This window comes from Catharus ustulatus, chromosome 5 (assembly GCF_009819885.2).
Source record: "Catharus ustulatus isolate bCatUst1 chromosome 5, bCatUst1.pri.v2, whole genome shotgun sequence".
Classification (NCBI taxonomy): domain Eukaryota; kingdom Metazoa; phylum Chordata; class Aves; order Passeriformes; family Turdidae; genus Catharus; species Catharus ustulatus.
In genome coordinates, this window is record NC_046225.1 from 68,820,565 (window position 1) to 68,837,547 (window position 16,983).

Consider the following 16,983-nt stretch of genomic DNA (forward strand, 5'->3'; position numbering starts at 1 on the left):
CCTCCTTGATGGAAATGCCAGTTTTTCCTGCACTGCTGAGGAACCTGGAGCAAACCAGACTTTGGCCTTTAGCAAAATCATTCCTGTGCCAATCCCACTTGCACATTTCCTTCTGCTTGCATGTTATCCCATCCCCTGCTCCTGCCAGACACCACCATCCAAGAAAGAAAAATATCTGGGACAGGGCTGCTCTTCAATGGGCACCATCAGAAGTGGTCACACAGAGGTGTGTGGGGGCAGAAATGTCCCCACGAGACTCTGATTGCAACACTGCACACTACAACAATGATTTCTTGGTTTTAGATAATAATCTTGTTGGGACAGGGCACAAAGCTTTTTCAGCTTGACATGTTACTGACACCTGAGATGCTGTTTGTGAAAAACAACATGATGGTTATGAAACAGAGAAATGAAATGAAAGCTAACATGTCTGAGAAAGTGAAGGAAAAAGAGGGTATAAACAAGAGTGACAAATCCTTTCCCTGTCCCTGGTGAGCCCATGGTGCTGGGCCACAAAGCCCATGAAAGCTTTTCAGCTCCTGGCGTCTCCTCTGGCCGCTCCCTCATGCTCTCCTGTTGGTAGCTCTGTGTTGAGCAGAGCCATCATTCACCCTTTATTCTCCTTTTTCATACAAGCACAACACATGCCTCCATATTCCCTTTTCTGGAGATGATAAAGCCCCTGGGAGGGATGAACTTGCTCAGAAGAGTCACCAGCAGGAAACACCTCCTGTGAGAGTTTGAAATGGCACCAAACCACCAGGAAACTGCTGTTATGGTTCTAGCTGCCTTCTCCTACTGACACTTGCAGGGCTTCAGACTTTTGTTCCTTTTGCGAAATCCTCCCTGTCTCACCATGGAGCCATGACCAATGGAAATAAATCACAATTTTAGGAATTTATTTGAATGTTGCTATGAAACAGGTCACGACAGCCAGTGAGAGGCTCTATTTGCGTAGTCACCCACAGAGGAAAGAAGACATCTGTTATGCTTTGAAAAATAACTCTTTCATGTGTAAAGGGCATTTTGGGTTTGGGTGGAAGGCTGCAGCCACTGGAGGGGAGATGAGCTGCAGTGGGAAGTTCACTCAGTCACACAGCCCAACCAAGTCAATCTGGAAATTTTCCTTGAGATCGTTTTGTGCGTTGCTCAATGCACATCACACGCTGCAGCCAAATCTCCATCCCAGGCTTAGAACTGGATGCATTGTAGGGCAATTAAAGTAAAATATTACCCTCTCCTCCCTAGGCCACAAGCAAACATGGCTGTGGGTGAAGGCCAGCAGAGGAAGAATGACATCATGAAACCCAAGAGGGAAAGCAAACACCAAGGCAGCGCCATGTGCAGGTCAGCCACTGCACCAGGACACGCTTTCCTCTTTGTCACTTGGACTTCTGAGCTGTTTGCCCAGTGGACTTCTATTGGAAGGCTTTCAAGCACAGGTGTGCTGCACACCACAGCTCACTGCAGAAGGATCTGCCCCTCTCCTGCTTTTCCAGTCCTGGTGGTGGCAAATGGAGCACACCATCCCCAGCAGCCTGCCCTGATGAAGCAAGTTCCTCAAGAGCCAGCAAAAGGTCATTTAGTGACACTGCCTGCAGCCCTGGATGGCCAGGGCTGGTCCTCTGTCCAGGCTGCTCCTGCTGGGACAGGGCTCAGGGCTGGCCACCAAAGTGTCCTTAAAGCATGCAAGCAGCTCATTCCAGGTGCAAGACTCCTCTCACAACGCTGTGGTGCCAAAAGAATAGTGTCTGTTCTTGCAATGGCAAGGAAATAACCTGAACCCCATGTAATTTATTATTTATTTTTTTTTAAATCTATGATGGAACAGTGCTGCTGCCAGTCCCAGTGCCACAGACAACACCTCCCTGGATGCATGCCATTCCATGCCCAGCTACCTAAAACACCAAGGTTTGCTACTGTAGGCAGGCTGTGCATAGGGAGGCAGACTTGCATGCCAAGATCCAGTGTCTGGGATGCAGCTCAACAGGATCATTGTATCAAAGTGCTGGGAAGACTGGCACAGGTTTTCCTAAGCTGCAACATGCCCTGCATCATCTGCTACCAGCAAAACCAGGTTTTACTGAGCCCCCAAAGTCAAAGCCAGGGCTGGCACCTTTGGGCACACAATGGCTTGTGTGGCTATAAATATACCCACTAACAATTGTAGAGTACTGCCCTTCTACCAAAATTGCTATGAATTTATTATGAATACAAAACCTGAACTGGCCAGGACTCGCAAAGCAGAATTATAGAAACAAAACCTTCCTGGCCTGGAACACTTAGTTTTGCAAAGGACCCTCACAAGTGGGAATAAACCCCAAAATGTATCAATTTGTTTATTTTTTTTTTTTTTGGTAGAAGTAAGTTTCCCATGTTAACAAAAGCAGAATAGTTTTATTTAGTGTTCATCTCACACCTTCGACAGCTGCAGCTGTCAGGCACAGAAGTACAGTATTAAAATAAACTGAACAGAGTTGCTCATTGCAAAAATCACACTATGCAAACCTGTGGATTGTAACATCAACAGTATAAAATGTAACAAAATTGGAACTTTTAATTTTTTTAAGCTTTTAAAGATAATAGTCCAGGCTATAAAACTATATAAGCATTGAATAAGAAATGTTAAAGTCAACAAGTCTACAACAGATACATCTTGTAAAAACTCAATAAATTATATATATATTTATAATATCTAGTAACATTTAAAACCATGCACAGTTTTGTACATTTTCTTTTTTCAGTACAGGAAAACTTTGCTTCGAGTACTTGGAATGTACACAATTAGCAGACATTTGTAAGAAAATACCAAAAAATTCTTTTTTTTTATTCCAACAAAACAAAAAATCTATAGAAATCTACCTTCTCAAACTTCCATTGAAGTAACCTCAAACTATAAATTATTTATTTTAGGATAAGGATTCTGTGGCTCTAAGAAGAAAAAAAAATCTTTAAATGAGATGTTGTCATCCTGTTTTCTGCAACATTGATATGCAATATGCACCAGAGAAAAATGAAAAGAAGGAATTCAGGATGCAATTTGCTTTGCCTCTTTCTGGTATATAAAGAAGTACATAAAGAAGTACTTTCTGGTACATAAAGATGTCTTCTGGACAAAAAAAAAAAACCCACCCACAAAAAATCCTCAGCCCAAACCTCCCCCACTGTCAGCTTGATCCATGCTAACCTGCTTTAGCTCTCTCCTGTGCTTTTCCACAGCTATCTGGCATTGAGGAACAAAATAGCACAGCACTCTAGACACCAAAAATCACTGGCACTTTCCAATGTGTCAGATGCAAAAGAAGTATGCAGCTGTAGCAGCTCTCCTGCAAACAGTGTCACTATTTTGCTCACATGGCATTTCTGAAGCCCAAAATACAACAGGACTGGCAAAGGGGAGAGAAAAAAACCTACCCTGCACCATCCAAAGTCAACATTTCACTTTGCTGCATACTTGTTATTAAATCGACCACAAAGAATACCTTCATTTGAAAATAGAAAAATAAACACCCACACCCCCTTAATGCACAGTGGTTAAACTGATGGAAGAATTCTTGGCCCTGTTTTTCTGAAATATGTAAAAATCATCTCTCTGCTGCTATTTGTTTGGTTTTAACCACTGGTGATGTATTGAAAAATAAACTTACCTTTGCTCACTGCAATCCAGGATAAACTAATATTTTTTTAATGAATACATATATATATTTATAACATTAAATGTAATTTGTTAAAGGACTGTACATCTATACATTCTTTCAATATTTCCCATAAACACAAAGGAAAAACTTGATTAATATATTTTTTCTCCATTTTTAATAAGTTAAAAAAAACACCCTTAAGTTTGGTGAAATTTAAAGTTTACAGTAACACTATGCTATTTAAACCAATGAACAGATATGTTAATGTCTATAAATAACTTTACAAATATACATGTTAAGGTACAATTTTTAAAACAAAACTGTGAAGATATAAAACAAACAATCAAAAACATCTTTTTTTTTCCCCAGATCAGTATATCCTAGATTGCAATGCTCTTATTTTGAGACACTCTCTCTCTCTCAGTACTGCTTTATGTTGCATTAGTATTATACATTCTTTTCTTTTAATATATTTATTTATATATATACACGATATATTTATAGATATATACACAGATTCTCTGGAATAAACCTTTTTGATATAAGTTAAAGGCTCTTGCCTACAGGTACCCGTAACTTCTTTCTCCGAGTCACTGCACGTGGATGGAGCCAAACCTCTGGCGCCGAGGGGTGCACGGAGGAGCCGCTCCCCCCACTCACCCTTGGCAAGCAAGAACAGGCAAACCCCAAAAAGAGATTTATTCCTTTTTTCCCCCCCAACTGGCTGCTCTCAAAGGTCAGGATGTGAGTTGAGATGTTGTGTGGGCACCCAGGAGCCAGGTGTCAGGGCACCCTCCGCTCTCAGGTGGGTGATGCTCTGCTCCCCAGGGACCCCACAGGGTCTCTGCCCATCCCTGGGCTCTGCTCCTGCCTTGGCACGGACCCATCGCTGCCAGCCCCGCGCAAGGGCCAAGGCTGACACTTCAGATGACTTCACCATCTCTTTTTACTATTTTTACTTTCGTTTCTCCATGACAATTTGCATTTTACTTAGCTCTGTTTTCTCTTCTTCCAAAAAGGATTCCTTCTATGTAGCTGGGTAGTACGATCATGAAGCTATAAAAACGACGACAACAAAAATATAGATATTTTTATAAATATATGAATCCCTGCAGGCAACGTGGCTTTTCAGCTCCACCAAAAAGGTTCATGTACAGATTGCATAAGCGAAGAATTTCCACATTCTTTACACCTTGTTTTTTTTTTTTTTGCATGTGTTTCTTTTTTTTTTTCTTTTTGAAGGAAGATTTCTTTTTCTCTTTTCTTCGTATTGCAGGCACAGAACGGTTACTCTGGCACTCGGGAGGTCAGCACAGCACCCCCCAGGTTCAACATTCTGCGTGGTAAAGAAAAATCCCTAACAAAATGGAAAGTAAACAAAAAAAAAACCAACCAAACAAAAAAATCATCTAGGATAGATCATCTTGGCAAGAGATTAGTTCCTTCAGGCCAAACAGTGCTTCTTGACTTTTCATACAGCAATAGGGAAAAAAAAATTAAAAAAAAAAATTATAAAAAAAAAAAAAGTTATTTTTTTTTGTTTTTTACCCTGAACAGCTTGTCAACAACACAAATCTCCAGGCACCATGACAGAGTTCCACTGGAAGATCCTTCACTACGGTTTCACGCTCGGCGCCCCACACTGGCGCCTGCACGGGCACACTGCCCACCCGCCCGTCCGTCCGTCCGTCTGTCCGTCACGTCCCGGGGCGCTCACGTCCGGATGACGCCGTTGCAGGGCGGGTGCTTGGGCAGGCAGGGCTCATCGGGCAGCAGGTCATGTGCAAAGACCGAGTCATCCCCTGAGGAGCAGGTGCTGTGGGTGTCCTGGCCGGCCGGCGAGTACTGCTCAAAGGGCACCGAGAGGTCCAGGTACTCCTGAGGGGTGACAGAGCCATCAGTGCTGGCTGTCCCCGTGCTGGGGACACAGTGACCCCTCCCACGCCCACCCCACCACACTCACATCGGTGGATGTCACGGTGAGGACCCTGTCCAGGTCTTCCACCAGCTGCTTGAAGGTGGGTCGCTGCGAGGGGACGGCGTGCCAGCACTCCCGCATGATCATGTACCTGCACACGGGGACAAGGGACACTCGCACGTGCTCAGGCCGAGTGACACCCTCCCACCTGCCCACCCTCCTCCAAACCGCCTGAAGGGACAGCTGTGGCCAACACAACTTCAGCCACGGGGAAGGGGAGGGTTTTGTGGAGCCATGGTTCGTTCTCATTACAGACAGCTGAGGCATGACCCTCAGGGCAGGAGGAGGACCTGTCCTGAAGGTGACACACCAGAGCTACACCAAGTGCCACCAGCCCAGCGAGGGGATGTGCTGCGTTCACTCAGCAGCAAGGGCTGAGGAAAGTCTGCCTGGAGATGGCCAGGCAATTTCCCAGTGGGAATGTCCCAACAGCCTAGACCCAAGAGCCCAGGGGGTGCGTTTGGCCTCAGAGGAAATGGGGCCAGGAGCAAGGTCAGCCCCCACCACACACTCACAAATCATGGGTGCAGTTTGCAGGCTTGTCCATCCGATGGCCTTCCTTCAAGAGCTTGAAGAGCTCCTCAACGGGAATTCCTGGGTATGGAGACCCTCCCAAAGTGAAGATCTCCCATAGTAGCACTCCAAAAGACCAGCTGGAAACCAAAGAAAGATCTTTAAAATTCAATGAGGTTTTTTTTTTTCCAAGCCCCCCCATATCCCATCCCCCTTGCTTGGCTTTATTTCTGTGCAGCCATGCATAGCTAACAAAGTCATCAATAGCATGACTAATTGCCTAGGCCATTTTTACTAGTTACTTGGAGATCTCTGCTGATCCAACTCAATAGCAAAGAAATCCCAGGCACCAAGTCTGAAATTGAAATGAGCATTTAATCAGATAGGTGACAGCCCATCTATCACCGCCAGCTCTTTGTTAGGTCTTCCACCAGCTCCACTGAATGGAACAAATCAAATTATTCATGCACGGCTTCACTGAATTGCAGGCTTGGAACCACAGGCCACTAATTGTGCAAGCTGATACCAAAACTTGCTTGTTACAACACTCATTTCACTGGCCAAGCCGGGAGAAAAATACCCCAACAAAAATCAGCAGAGCACTAATGTTACACACTTCAGTCCTGCAGCTGTGCTCTGGTTAAAAGTCCTTTTCTTCAAAAATATCTCTTGCCTTCCTTCATTTTCTTTCTAAAAACAGGGATTATCTGTCTCTGTTTCGCTTTCACGCACACTCACTCTCCCCTTCTCTAGCTTTGATTTATCTGTCATGCTCTCTGCAGCATTACCTAAGCATGGAAACTATGATTTAAGATTAATAAAAGCCAAAATATCTGAAAAATACAGAAATAGAAAAGATTCGTTTGTCCAGTTGCGAGCGGTGAGCTCAGGGGAGAAGGCAGGCTGGCTATAAAAATGCCATTATTGATCAAATATTACAATAAAAAGCTAGTGTACATGTGGAGCTGCTTTAGCCCTTGTAAAATTCAGATGTGTTACTGATTTACATGTAACAAGTGCTCTGCTGTTTGCTTACTGTGCAGAGGCACTAGAACAGATGAGATAGGATTAAGAAAAATAAAGTAAATAAATGAAATGGCAAAATTAATCTGAGACTATATTTGCTGAATATTCTTTGAACAATTCCAACAGCAGACAGAATATTTCAGGCTCATTCCACATCCTTGCTGAAGTATAACTGTCTGGGGCAAAGCGTGGAGAATGCCAAGGGTCATTTTTTTTTTCATGAGGTTTTTTTAGCACAATATTTTTCAACTGCTGGATGAATCACCTCATCTATAAAGTGCACAAGAAATACCTGCCTGCTTCCCAGTGATTTTTCAGCAGCTCCCTAGAGATCCTCAGATGAAAGCAACCCAGATAACAGCAAAATAAAACCACGTGTGTGAAGATGCAGCTTGGAATCAATTCCTGTACTTCTGCATCCCCAGGCACTTCAGCAGGGAACAAGCCCTGGTCATGCTTAGTCTGTAATATACTATAGGTGTTGATTTCCCTGTTGTATTATTTTTTTTTATAAGTGTGGGTTTGCTTACACATCGCTCTGGTGAGTATAGACCCGGTCAAACAAGGCTTCTGGAGCCATCCATTTCACAGGCAGCCGACCCTGTAATTAGGAAGACAATGGGAACATCCCATCAGCATATTCCCCCAGCCACCACGGCACCATCTGAATCTTCTTTTCTAATCCAGTTTGAAACATTTTCATTAACAACCACATCTGCCTTCCCGGTCACTGGGCAAAGCAGCAGTGGCCACATATAAACAGATTAGAGCATTTGATCCCTGGATCTTCACTGACAATCTTTGCAGTAAATGCTCTCTATAGAGGACTGTATTTCATTGCCAAGGCAGGTTTAATGTATCAGTGCATCTAAATCTTTGCATGGGAACACAGATGCAGTGAACTCTGTGGCAGAGCATGGGACAGCACTTTCCATCTCTTTGTGTGGAAAAGCACAGCTGACCAAGTCCAAACCAGTTTAGGCTCAACTTGAAGGGAAACTTCCAAAGGCTGAAGGCAAGGGCCAGGTCCTCTAAGAAACAAATCCTGATCCTGCTGGAGGCTAAAGGAGGAGATCTGATCCCATTCTACATCAGGGTCATAAACACAGACTGTCATATCAGAAATACAAGATGAGAAAGACTAGATTAATCACAATTCTCTGGGGCTTTGTTTGGCCCCTGGAGGGAGACAGAAAGTACTGTTTTATGTTTGAGCTATAATTTGGATATGGGGGAACTTTGTCCTCTTCTCACCCGCTGTCTCACTGAGCAAGACAACTAGAGATGGGGCACAGGCAGGATATACAAATGGGATTATGCTCTCAGTTGTCCCACACAGCTCAAACAGGGAAAAGTCCATCTGATCTGTGATTAAAATTCCAAAGAATTGTTATTAATTTATGATTAAGAAATCCTGGCAATTAAGAAAGGTTTCTGATGTGCTATTGAAGTGGATCAGTATGGATATGGTGGGTTTCAGAGGAGTGCTTGGACATTTAAACCCTTTGCAATCCCAAGACCCGCAGGTTCTGCCCTGCATTCTGTCCTAGTTAAGGTTTTTCCTCAAGGCTCAACATCTGCTGCAGGCTCTGAACCAAGACACAGGGCTTCTCTCAGCCCCTCATTTGTAAATTCATCTCTACAGACAATACAAACAACTCCAGGTCTCAGCCCTTGTCTGGGACCATCTCACTCTTGGCAGTGGAGTCAAGGAGCTCAGATGTAAAAAAGACAGAAATGCATGAAAGACAGGTAAATCCAGGTATGCAAGAAGTGACATTCCCCTGTCAAGGGCTTTGATGAGACAGAGGTTGGCACCTTGGGACCTTTATGAACAGCAGTGGAGCAGACTGGAAAGGGCTCCATGGCTGTTTGGGAGAAACCTCAGTTTCTCTTAGTCTAAAGCATCCTGGCCAGAGCTGAGACCTCACAACCAGCTGCTAGCAGGATCAGGATCTGTCAGGAATAAAACAGATGGTGGACAGACTCCTGGGACCAGCCTATCTATAGTCCCTCACCAGGTGAAGTCCCTGTCAGATTTCTTCCTCCTCAGTCCCTCTAGAAAGGGAGATGCAGGACAAGGGCATCTTGCTGCAGGGATGACCGCGTTCCCTGCCGGGAGGAGAACTGCGTGTGCTTGGCAGCTCTGTACTTACATTGGTGGTTTTCTTGTAATAGTCAATGTTGTGAACGTCTCTAGCGAGGCCAAAATCAGCTATTTTCATCACATTATCTTCAGTGACTAACACGTTCCTGGCTGCCAAGTCACGATGGATGCACTGTGAAAGGTGAGCAAGCCAATAAAGAAGGGCTCGTTAGCTGCTCGCGCCTGGAACCAACAGCCCCGTGTGGTTTATGAGCTGCTGTTTCATGGACTCCCAGCTCATAAAGCTGTGGGCACTGCTCAGCTCCTGGCTCTGTGTGTGTGTGTCACCACCCCACCGTGCCTGCTCAGTGGGAACCACCTCTTAGCAACACCTAATCAGTGGCCTTGGAGCCCACTCCAGACAGGATGAGAAAACAAACTCCCCTCCTCTGTGGGTTCTTAAATGGGATGTGCTGCTGCTTCTCTGTGCTGTTTCCCCCAGGAAGAGGAGTGCAGGATAAAGGGGAAAAAGATCTTCAAGTTAAGGTATCCCAAATACATCCAAAATACACAGACTCACAGAATGGTCTGGGTTGCTTGTGTTTTTAGAGGCATTTTGTGGGTGCTAATGGTCCTGCAGGTGACAGCCATACAGCTGCAAGGTTCAGGAATGCATCCAGCATATGGGGACTTTGCATAAGGATGAATCCTCCAGCTTCAAAACCCCAAGATACATCATCCAGCAAAATTTGGTCTCTAAAGGGAGAAGCCTGAAATGTTTTGCCTGGGGTTGTCCCACACACAGAGCCTTTGAGCACGTGGCTGTGACCGAGGCTTCCACCAAACGAGGCTTCTCAACTCACCTTCTGAGATGCCAAGTACTCCATGCCCCGTGCCACCTGGTAGGCACAGGAAACCAGGTCCTTAAACGTCAGCTGCTCCTCGGGCAGCTTGCAGGTGTCAAAGGAATAGTCCATGCCAGGTGGGCGACGTGCCCTGAGGTATTCCCGCAAGTTCCCCTTTGACGCGTATTCCACCAACACATAGAGTGGTCCTGCAAGGAACAGCACATCAGCACCCAGCAGAGGAAGAGCTGCCCACCCAAATCTCATTCAGGCCATTTTGGGCAGCCAGTGAGTAATTACAAAGAAGGGACAGCCAAATCCGAGCCTCACACAACGCTGTTAGCACCAGGCTGCTCTGCTACGTACCGTCCTGCGTGCAGGCACCAAGGAGGTTAATGATGTTTTTGTGCTTCCCAATCATCTTCATCATTTCCATCTCAGAGACCAGGTCAGAAAGGTCTTTGTCTGTGGCATCATCTGGAGAAAGTAGAGGAAGAAAGCAAAAAAATGTCAGGAAGAAAAGAAGTGTTTAGGGGTATAGTTACAACTGCTGTACAGCCATGTGGGGCTTTGATGGGGAAACAATACTCAGATTATGGCTGTATTTGGCTTTATTCTACTTTGGGAAGAAAAATCAAAATAAAAACTAAACCTACCAGCATGGCAACAAAAAAGCCCCAAAAGAACAAATAAGTGGAGGAAAATGTTCATATGGAAATCATCTTGTTTCATCCTCACAAGTATTAATTAAAAAAAAATCACATTTTGGTACCTGGCACCTGTTTTTCTTATAGTTTCTGTCCCTCATCTCTAGGGGCCAAGAGTAATGATGGTGGAAGGTCAGGGCTGGGAGGGAATGTGTTTTTTGGGTGAAAAGTTGCAATTTCTCTGCAAAAATAGAAAAAAACTATCTACAAAATTAGAAAAATTAGGGAAATCATCCCCAAAGGAACATTTTGGTTTGGAAAGATGGAAATGCTCCTACTTCTAAAACCAGCTTCAAAAAGGACTGCAGGAAATGCAAATCAAACAAACCTGTTTTTGATAAGAAATATTACTTTATTATTTTAACCTCAAGCCCAGGCTCCTCACTTGCTCCAGGTGAACTCCTCAGCTCCCTGTGGTTAGTGTGTCTGGGAGCAGGAGCAAATGGAGACCTATCCAGAAGCACCCACTGAATCCTCCATTTCTGGTCTCCCTTTAACCTCTCAGGTGTCTGGGATCATGTTTCTTCAATGAAAAAGTTCAATAAGGAGTTTATCAACTGAAGTTCTGCAGACTCCATCGAGATTGCTGCATTAGCTTTTGGTAGAACAGGCAGCGCTGGTTAGGGGAGGAGTAAGGAGTGGGCTGATTCATGGAGCTGGCTACAAGTGAGGGGGATTCCCCTTCTTGCCAGGGATGCTTGGCAGAGAACTGGGTTAATTCCCAGTCCCTCTTCCTGATGGGATTTGCACTTTTGCCTGCTCTCCAAGGACAGCCCTCGCCCCCAGGCTATGTGGGTAAAGGGGAGGAGAGGCTGCTCCCCTCCTGCAGCTTTCTCCCGCTGTATCTAGTCTGTATAAAAGACTTAAAAGAGAAGCAAAGAGAGGAAATCCCAGCACAATATGCTCTTCTGTCCTCTGGGGACTCTCCATACCTTTTAACATCTTGACAGCAACTGTGATGGCCTTGTTTGGCTTGTCCTTATCAATCCCAATTGCTTCTGCCATCACCACTTGGCCAAAACACCCCTCGCCAAGCGGCTTCCCCAAGGTCAGGCTGCAGGGAGGAACAGACAGGTATGTTAGGGGGTCCTGGTGTGGGGGCCCTCCCAGCAGGCACTGAGATCCCAACCCGTGGCTTTGACTGACCGAGAACGTGTCAATTCCCACTTGGGATCTGGAGGCAGCTCCAGCTCGGAAACGTTGGCCAGCATTGGCCCGTCGCTGGAGGAGAGGCGCGTGATCCGCACCAGGGGCGTGTTGGAATTCATGGAAGAGTTGGACTCCAGCGACACCTGCTTGGGTAGAGCAAATGAAGTGTTATTGCCAACTGTATCTCCAGGGCAGGCAGTGCCCGGGGTGCATCACTGAGGAGGTTTGAGCTCTGTGCCCATGGACAGATTTCTGGGAATTTCTACCTGGGAAATGCCCCCACCCTTGCAGAAATCCACTCATTTAGGCACTTGTGGTCATGTTTAGCAGGTGGAAAGGAGGGACAGGTCAGTCAGTGCCCCCCAGCATCAGAAGTATAACCCATTCAGTTGTTCTGTTGCATCTCCACAGCCCATACAGGCTATGAAGTGACTTCTCCCATCCTGGCACTGTCAATGCCCATTGTGAGTTTGCAGCCAAAGCTTGAAATCTGTATCCCTCACTGTGGGGTTTCACATGGTGACTTTTGCTCCTGCCCCTCTGCAATTTCATGCAGCAGAACATCTTTAACTTCACAGAGGATCTTCTGCCATCTCCATAAAAACAGCTGTGAAAGCAGGAATGAGCACAACCAGCGCTCCTTCTCCCCAAATCCCTGCTCCTCCAGGGAGCCTGGACTGGATTTCCCCTGCCAGATGTGCTTTCTGTGGCACCCACAGCTGCACTGCCAAAACCTCTTGGGCAAGGCCAACAGCAGTGGATCTGCTCATGAGCCAGAGCCAGCTCAGCTGCCACCTCAGCCAACGCTCCACGGCCATAGAAACAAATAAAAAGGGGTTACACTTCTAGGCTGCAGCCAAATTATGCCTCTCTTGAGCAATGTTTTTCTGGTGGAGCTTCTCACCTAGAGAGAGAATTTCAAAGAAAAGGAGGAGAGAAAAAAAAAATAGAGGGATACCATAGGGGGGAATAGGAATCTTGTATCTACTTTCTGTTACCTGTCTCTTGAGTGGGAATTTGGAGACTTTCTGAACAGTGGGGGTGTTCATGGCTTTTTTGTTTGGCATTTTCATCCTCCAGACAATCACCAAGACCAGCACCAGGAGAAGGAAGAAAAAGCCAGTGCCATAACTGAGAATGCCAGTGTACACTGAGCCCGAATCATCCATCTCTATGAGCTCCTCAGCTGCAGGGTGACAAGAGAGGGCAGTCAGGACAGGGTGGGCAGCTGCCCACACACAACTACACACATACAGCACAGAGCATTTAGACAGGATTTGTTCAGCTATGTCACTGTCAGTGACTTCAGTAAGGGGACTCTCCCAGGCCAGTGGTTTTCCACCTGCAGCTGTAGCTAAAACATCAGTTCAGTTTGCCCTTTTTGGGATAATTTTACTTTGGGTTTTTAAGAGCCCCCAGCCCACAGACTGAAAACCACTGCTCTAGGCTGAAGGCATCTTCACACGTCTGTGCTGTCCCTCTGACCCAGAGCCTGCTCTCTCCACACACTCACACAATGTGGCAGGACTGGGGTTTGCTGCACTTTGCTGATTCAGATCCTCCAGCTAACATTTCCACCAGACCAGTGCCTGCCCTGAGGAAACAAGGGGCTTGAACAGCACCCAGCAGTAGGCAGTGCACAGGGAAAAATCTGAAGATAAAAATTTGCCTAATTATGTAATGAAAAGTTAGCTGTGCTGTGAAGAGGCCAGAAGGTCTGGCCCAGAGAGGTGGGATAGCCAAGAGGGTGATGGCACGAGCCCATCAGCAGTGGCTACCTTTTTGCAAGATGTCTTAGAGACCAGCAATGGTCAGCTGTGTTTTCCTCCTTGCTCCTTTCAGGACAGGCATGTTGACCATAGGAAAGAGCCATGGTGGGACTGATTTTCTGTCCCCCAAAGGTATGCTGGCATCAGAGGGACAGTCAGCAGTGGGAAGCTTTATAATGAAGTCATGCTGGTGTGGTTAGCTCAGTAATGGATCGTGTCCATTGCTGAGCAGTCCCTTCAGCAAGCAGCAGGAGCCTTTCCCTGGCAGCAGCAGGCTCTGTTTCAAGTATTTGGTGGCAGTGCACTGGAGGACATGGAGAAAGGACTGTTGGTGACATTGGGGGCTGCTCCAACCTGTGTGCCAGCTGTGAAGGACAGATCCTGCCAATGGTCATCTCCTCCCTCAAGACAGGAGTACCAGATCTCCTGGGATCAGGCACTGTGGTTGCTGCTGCAGCTCTGTCCCTGTCTCTCCTCCTGCAGCATGGACAGGGCATTTCAAGCTGAGGTTCCCCAGGTGGGCTGTGTCCTGCACCCTCTCGTGGGGGCCTGCTGCTGCACAGATGGCTGTCCTTCACTGCCTCTGACTTCAAAATAAAGTGCTACTTTTTGATTTTTGGTCGGTTTCCTCCTGTTTATTTTTTGCTTAAATAAGAGGTGTGAATTCATAAACTGTAAAAGCAGAGTATGAGTCAGATGAGACAATATTGTGATATTCTGAAAATAACAGAGACATTAGTCTTCTAACCAAAGGAAATGTTTTCTCATCCAGTGGATGTCAGAAACAGAAACAGGATCAGATCAGCTATTACAGAGCTGGCAAATAAACAGGAAAGATCAGCAGATCCCACTGGCAGCAGGGTTGGGTGTGGAGATCTTCTTAAGCCCCAGTGAAAGTGATTACATCCAAATCACCCGCACAGATAAAGTCAAGATTAGAAATGCCAAAGTTTCCAGTGCCTAAACACATCCTGAGATGGATGTGTTGTGAGATGGACCCAAATGTGGTCTATGATTGGTGAATCAAAGTGGGCTCTTTAGGATTTTGGGTGCCTTTTCAGTAAGGGTGTATTGAACATATTTGAGGTTTGCTTCTGCACTGTGTGCAAGGCACAGCACATATGAGATTCAATCTGAATATTGCTGGTACTTGTCTGGACCATGCTCAAGCCTGCCCTGCAGCCAGAGGCAGATTCAGCAGGTGAAGGGGCAGCACAGCCTCATTCTCCCTTTTGCAGAACAGATCTCTCTGCTGCACATTCTGTGCTGGCTTCATTGTCAATAAGAGCTTTGCACATGAAAGGACCACAAAATTGAGGTCACTCTGGCCTCAGGTTTCAAGCCCACTGCAGCTTTCATCGATCCCAGCTGGAGCAGGCAGCATGCAATGCCCCTGGGAGCCAGGACTCCTGTGCTCTGCCTACAGATGACTCTCCTTGACCTTCTGCTTGAGATCGCTATCTTGGCCTGCTCATCCGTGAAGTGGAAATAATGCTACAGGCAGGCAAGGGTGCACCCACAGCAGACACTTATGCATCTAATTTTAGGTTAAGATATGAGGTCAGACAGAAAGGATCCTTCATAAGATGATCCACAGTTCATGTCCAATTTAGGTGCCCTGAATCATCAGATGGGGAGGTTTTCTTCTCCCACTGTCAGTGTCAGAAGACAAAGCTCCTGGCACTTAACAGTCCTAAGAAAGAGGCTGTGAATACCTCCCAGTCATTAGACAAAAAAAGTGTATTTTACTGTATCATTACTGCAATCATTTAAATTTTGAGAAGCAATGCACAAAGAGTCAGCTGCAAGTGTGCAACAGGGTTCTGCAGCAAATCCCAGAGAAGAGGCTTCCCTGGAACACACACCTGGCTCCTAGCAAGGGGCGGTCTCTGGGAACTTGGCATTTCTAAAGCAAAACATGGAGGCGTCCTGGAGAGGGAAGGAGAGCCAGCACAGAAGGAAATACCTGGTAGCACCGTCAGCCAAGCAGAGTGATGTGAGAACCCAATAGAATTCCCTGCGAGACAAGTATATTCCCCAGCATCCTCAAAAGTTACATTTCGCAAGTACAGAATCTCTAGCTCCTTATCCGTTGTGTTAACACCTGCCGTCTACGGGGAAAAAAAACACACACATATAGAAAGAGGGAAAACAGAGAATAAGCCACATTCCCAGCAAGTGTGAGGACACCACAGGCAAATTTCAAAAGCAGATTAAGGTGTTTCTTTTTTTTATTTTATTTTCCAATGGCCCATCTTCCACATTTATTTTATTCATTCCCCTCTGCAACCTGTAGTCAAAAGCAAAAAAAAAAAAAAAAAGTTCCCTTCACCAGGTTCTTACTCTGTCCCACTAAAGAAGCATGCAAGCAAAAGCATCCAAATGAAAAATTGCCCCCACAATATGACTGACTTTGGGTTAGTGAGGTGAGTACAGGGGTGGGGAAAGAGAGATGGGAAATGAGGAAAGACAGAAAGAAAGAAGAAAGGCGGGGAGATGTAGTGGGGAAAGATTCAAGTGCTGATCAGAGGAATATACAAACATTATGGTCCATGAGTTCATTGAAAAATACAGAGTTCTAGAATTTTTTAGATTTCTTCAGTGGGCGTCTCAAAGCCATATATGATTACACAGACCTCAACACTGCGGTAGAAATCTGGCTGACAAGCAGAGGGTGCCTGTAAGGAACTTCCCTGCAGTGGCACCAAATGACAGAGCAGCCAAACCCTCTAGGCTGGAGTCAAACCCCAGAGCCCATGAGATTGGTTCTCCTCTCTAGTTAATGTTTGCTTGCATGAGCCAATGTTGATATTTATTTCTCCATTACTTCTCCAAGGGACAGAACTGATTAATTCAGTTTTGTAGGTGAAAAACTCAAAACAGTTTGGTTTTCCAGAGCTTGGAACGTCACAGGTCATTAACATGCAATTCTGTTATCAGCACTCAATTGTAAGGAAAGGAAAGGAAAGGAATAAAAGTATGAAGAGTTGATAGTAAAATTTGACAGTCATTTTATTGTGGGAATTTTTCCATGGCAATTGCTGTATAGGCGTTACAGTCTTGTTAAAAAAAAAATTAGCAAGAAAATAAGATAAAGCCATTCAGCATCAGTTGACAGGGTATAATACAAAATGAATAGTAATTTTAATCACTAGATTCTTAAAAATGTTATAGCTCATTCTTGCAGTTGCCAGGGCCTTGGGACAGAGTCTGTGGTTTACCTGGTTTTGGTTTGCGAATGTGGAGCCAAAATGGCTTTTCGGCTATGCCTA

The 16,983-nt window shown here is 45.6% G+C and overlaps 1 protein-coding gene across 3 annotated transcripts in view; it reads right to left on the reverse strand.

Annotated features, from left to right (window-relative positions):
• Window positions 1-2,377: 2,377 nt before the first annotated feature.
• LOC116996619 (fibroblast growth factor receptor 3) overlaps window positions 2,378-16,983 on the reverse strand; it is a 55,098-nt gene continuing 40,492 nt past the window's right edge. Inside the window, exons 7-17 of one of the 3 annotated variants that reach the window (XM_033060473.1) lie at window positions 15,678-15,822; window positions 12,941-13,128; window positions 11,940-12,085; window positions 11,726-11,847; window positions 10,453-10,563; window positions 10,105-10,295; window positions 9,312-9,434; window positions 7,686-7,756; window positions 6,132-6,269; window positions 5,602-5,707; window positions 2,378-5,516 (exon numbers count right to left, since the gene is read on the reverse strand). In XM_033060473.1, the coding sequence (XP_032916364.1) occupies window positions 5,352-5,516; window positions 5,602-5,707; window positions 6,132-6,269; window positions 7,686-7,756; window positions 9,312-9,434; window positions 10,105-10,295; window positions 10,453-10,563; window positions 11,726-11,847; window positions 11,940-12,085; window positions 12,941-13,128; window positions 15,678-15,822 (1,506 nt within the window). In that variant the 3' untranslated portion in view covers window positions 2,378-5,351. Of the gene's footprint in view, window positions 5,517-5,601; window positions 5,708-6,131; window positions 6,270-7,685; window positions 7,757-9,311; window positions 9,435-10,104; window positions 10,296-10,452; window positions 10,564-11,725; window positions 11,848-11,939; window positions 12,089-12,934; window positions 13,129-15,677; window positions 15,823-16,983 lie in introns of all 3 variants that reach the window. The other 2 variants (XM_033060472.1, XM_033060471.1) reach the window with 2 other exon arrangements.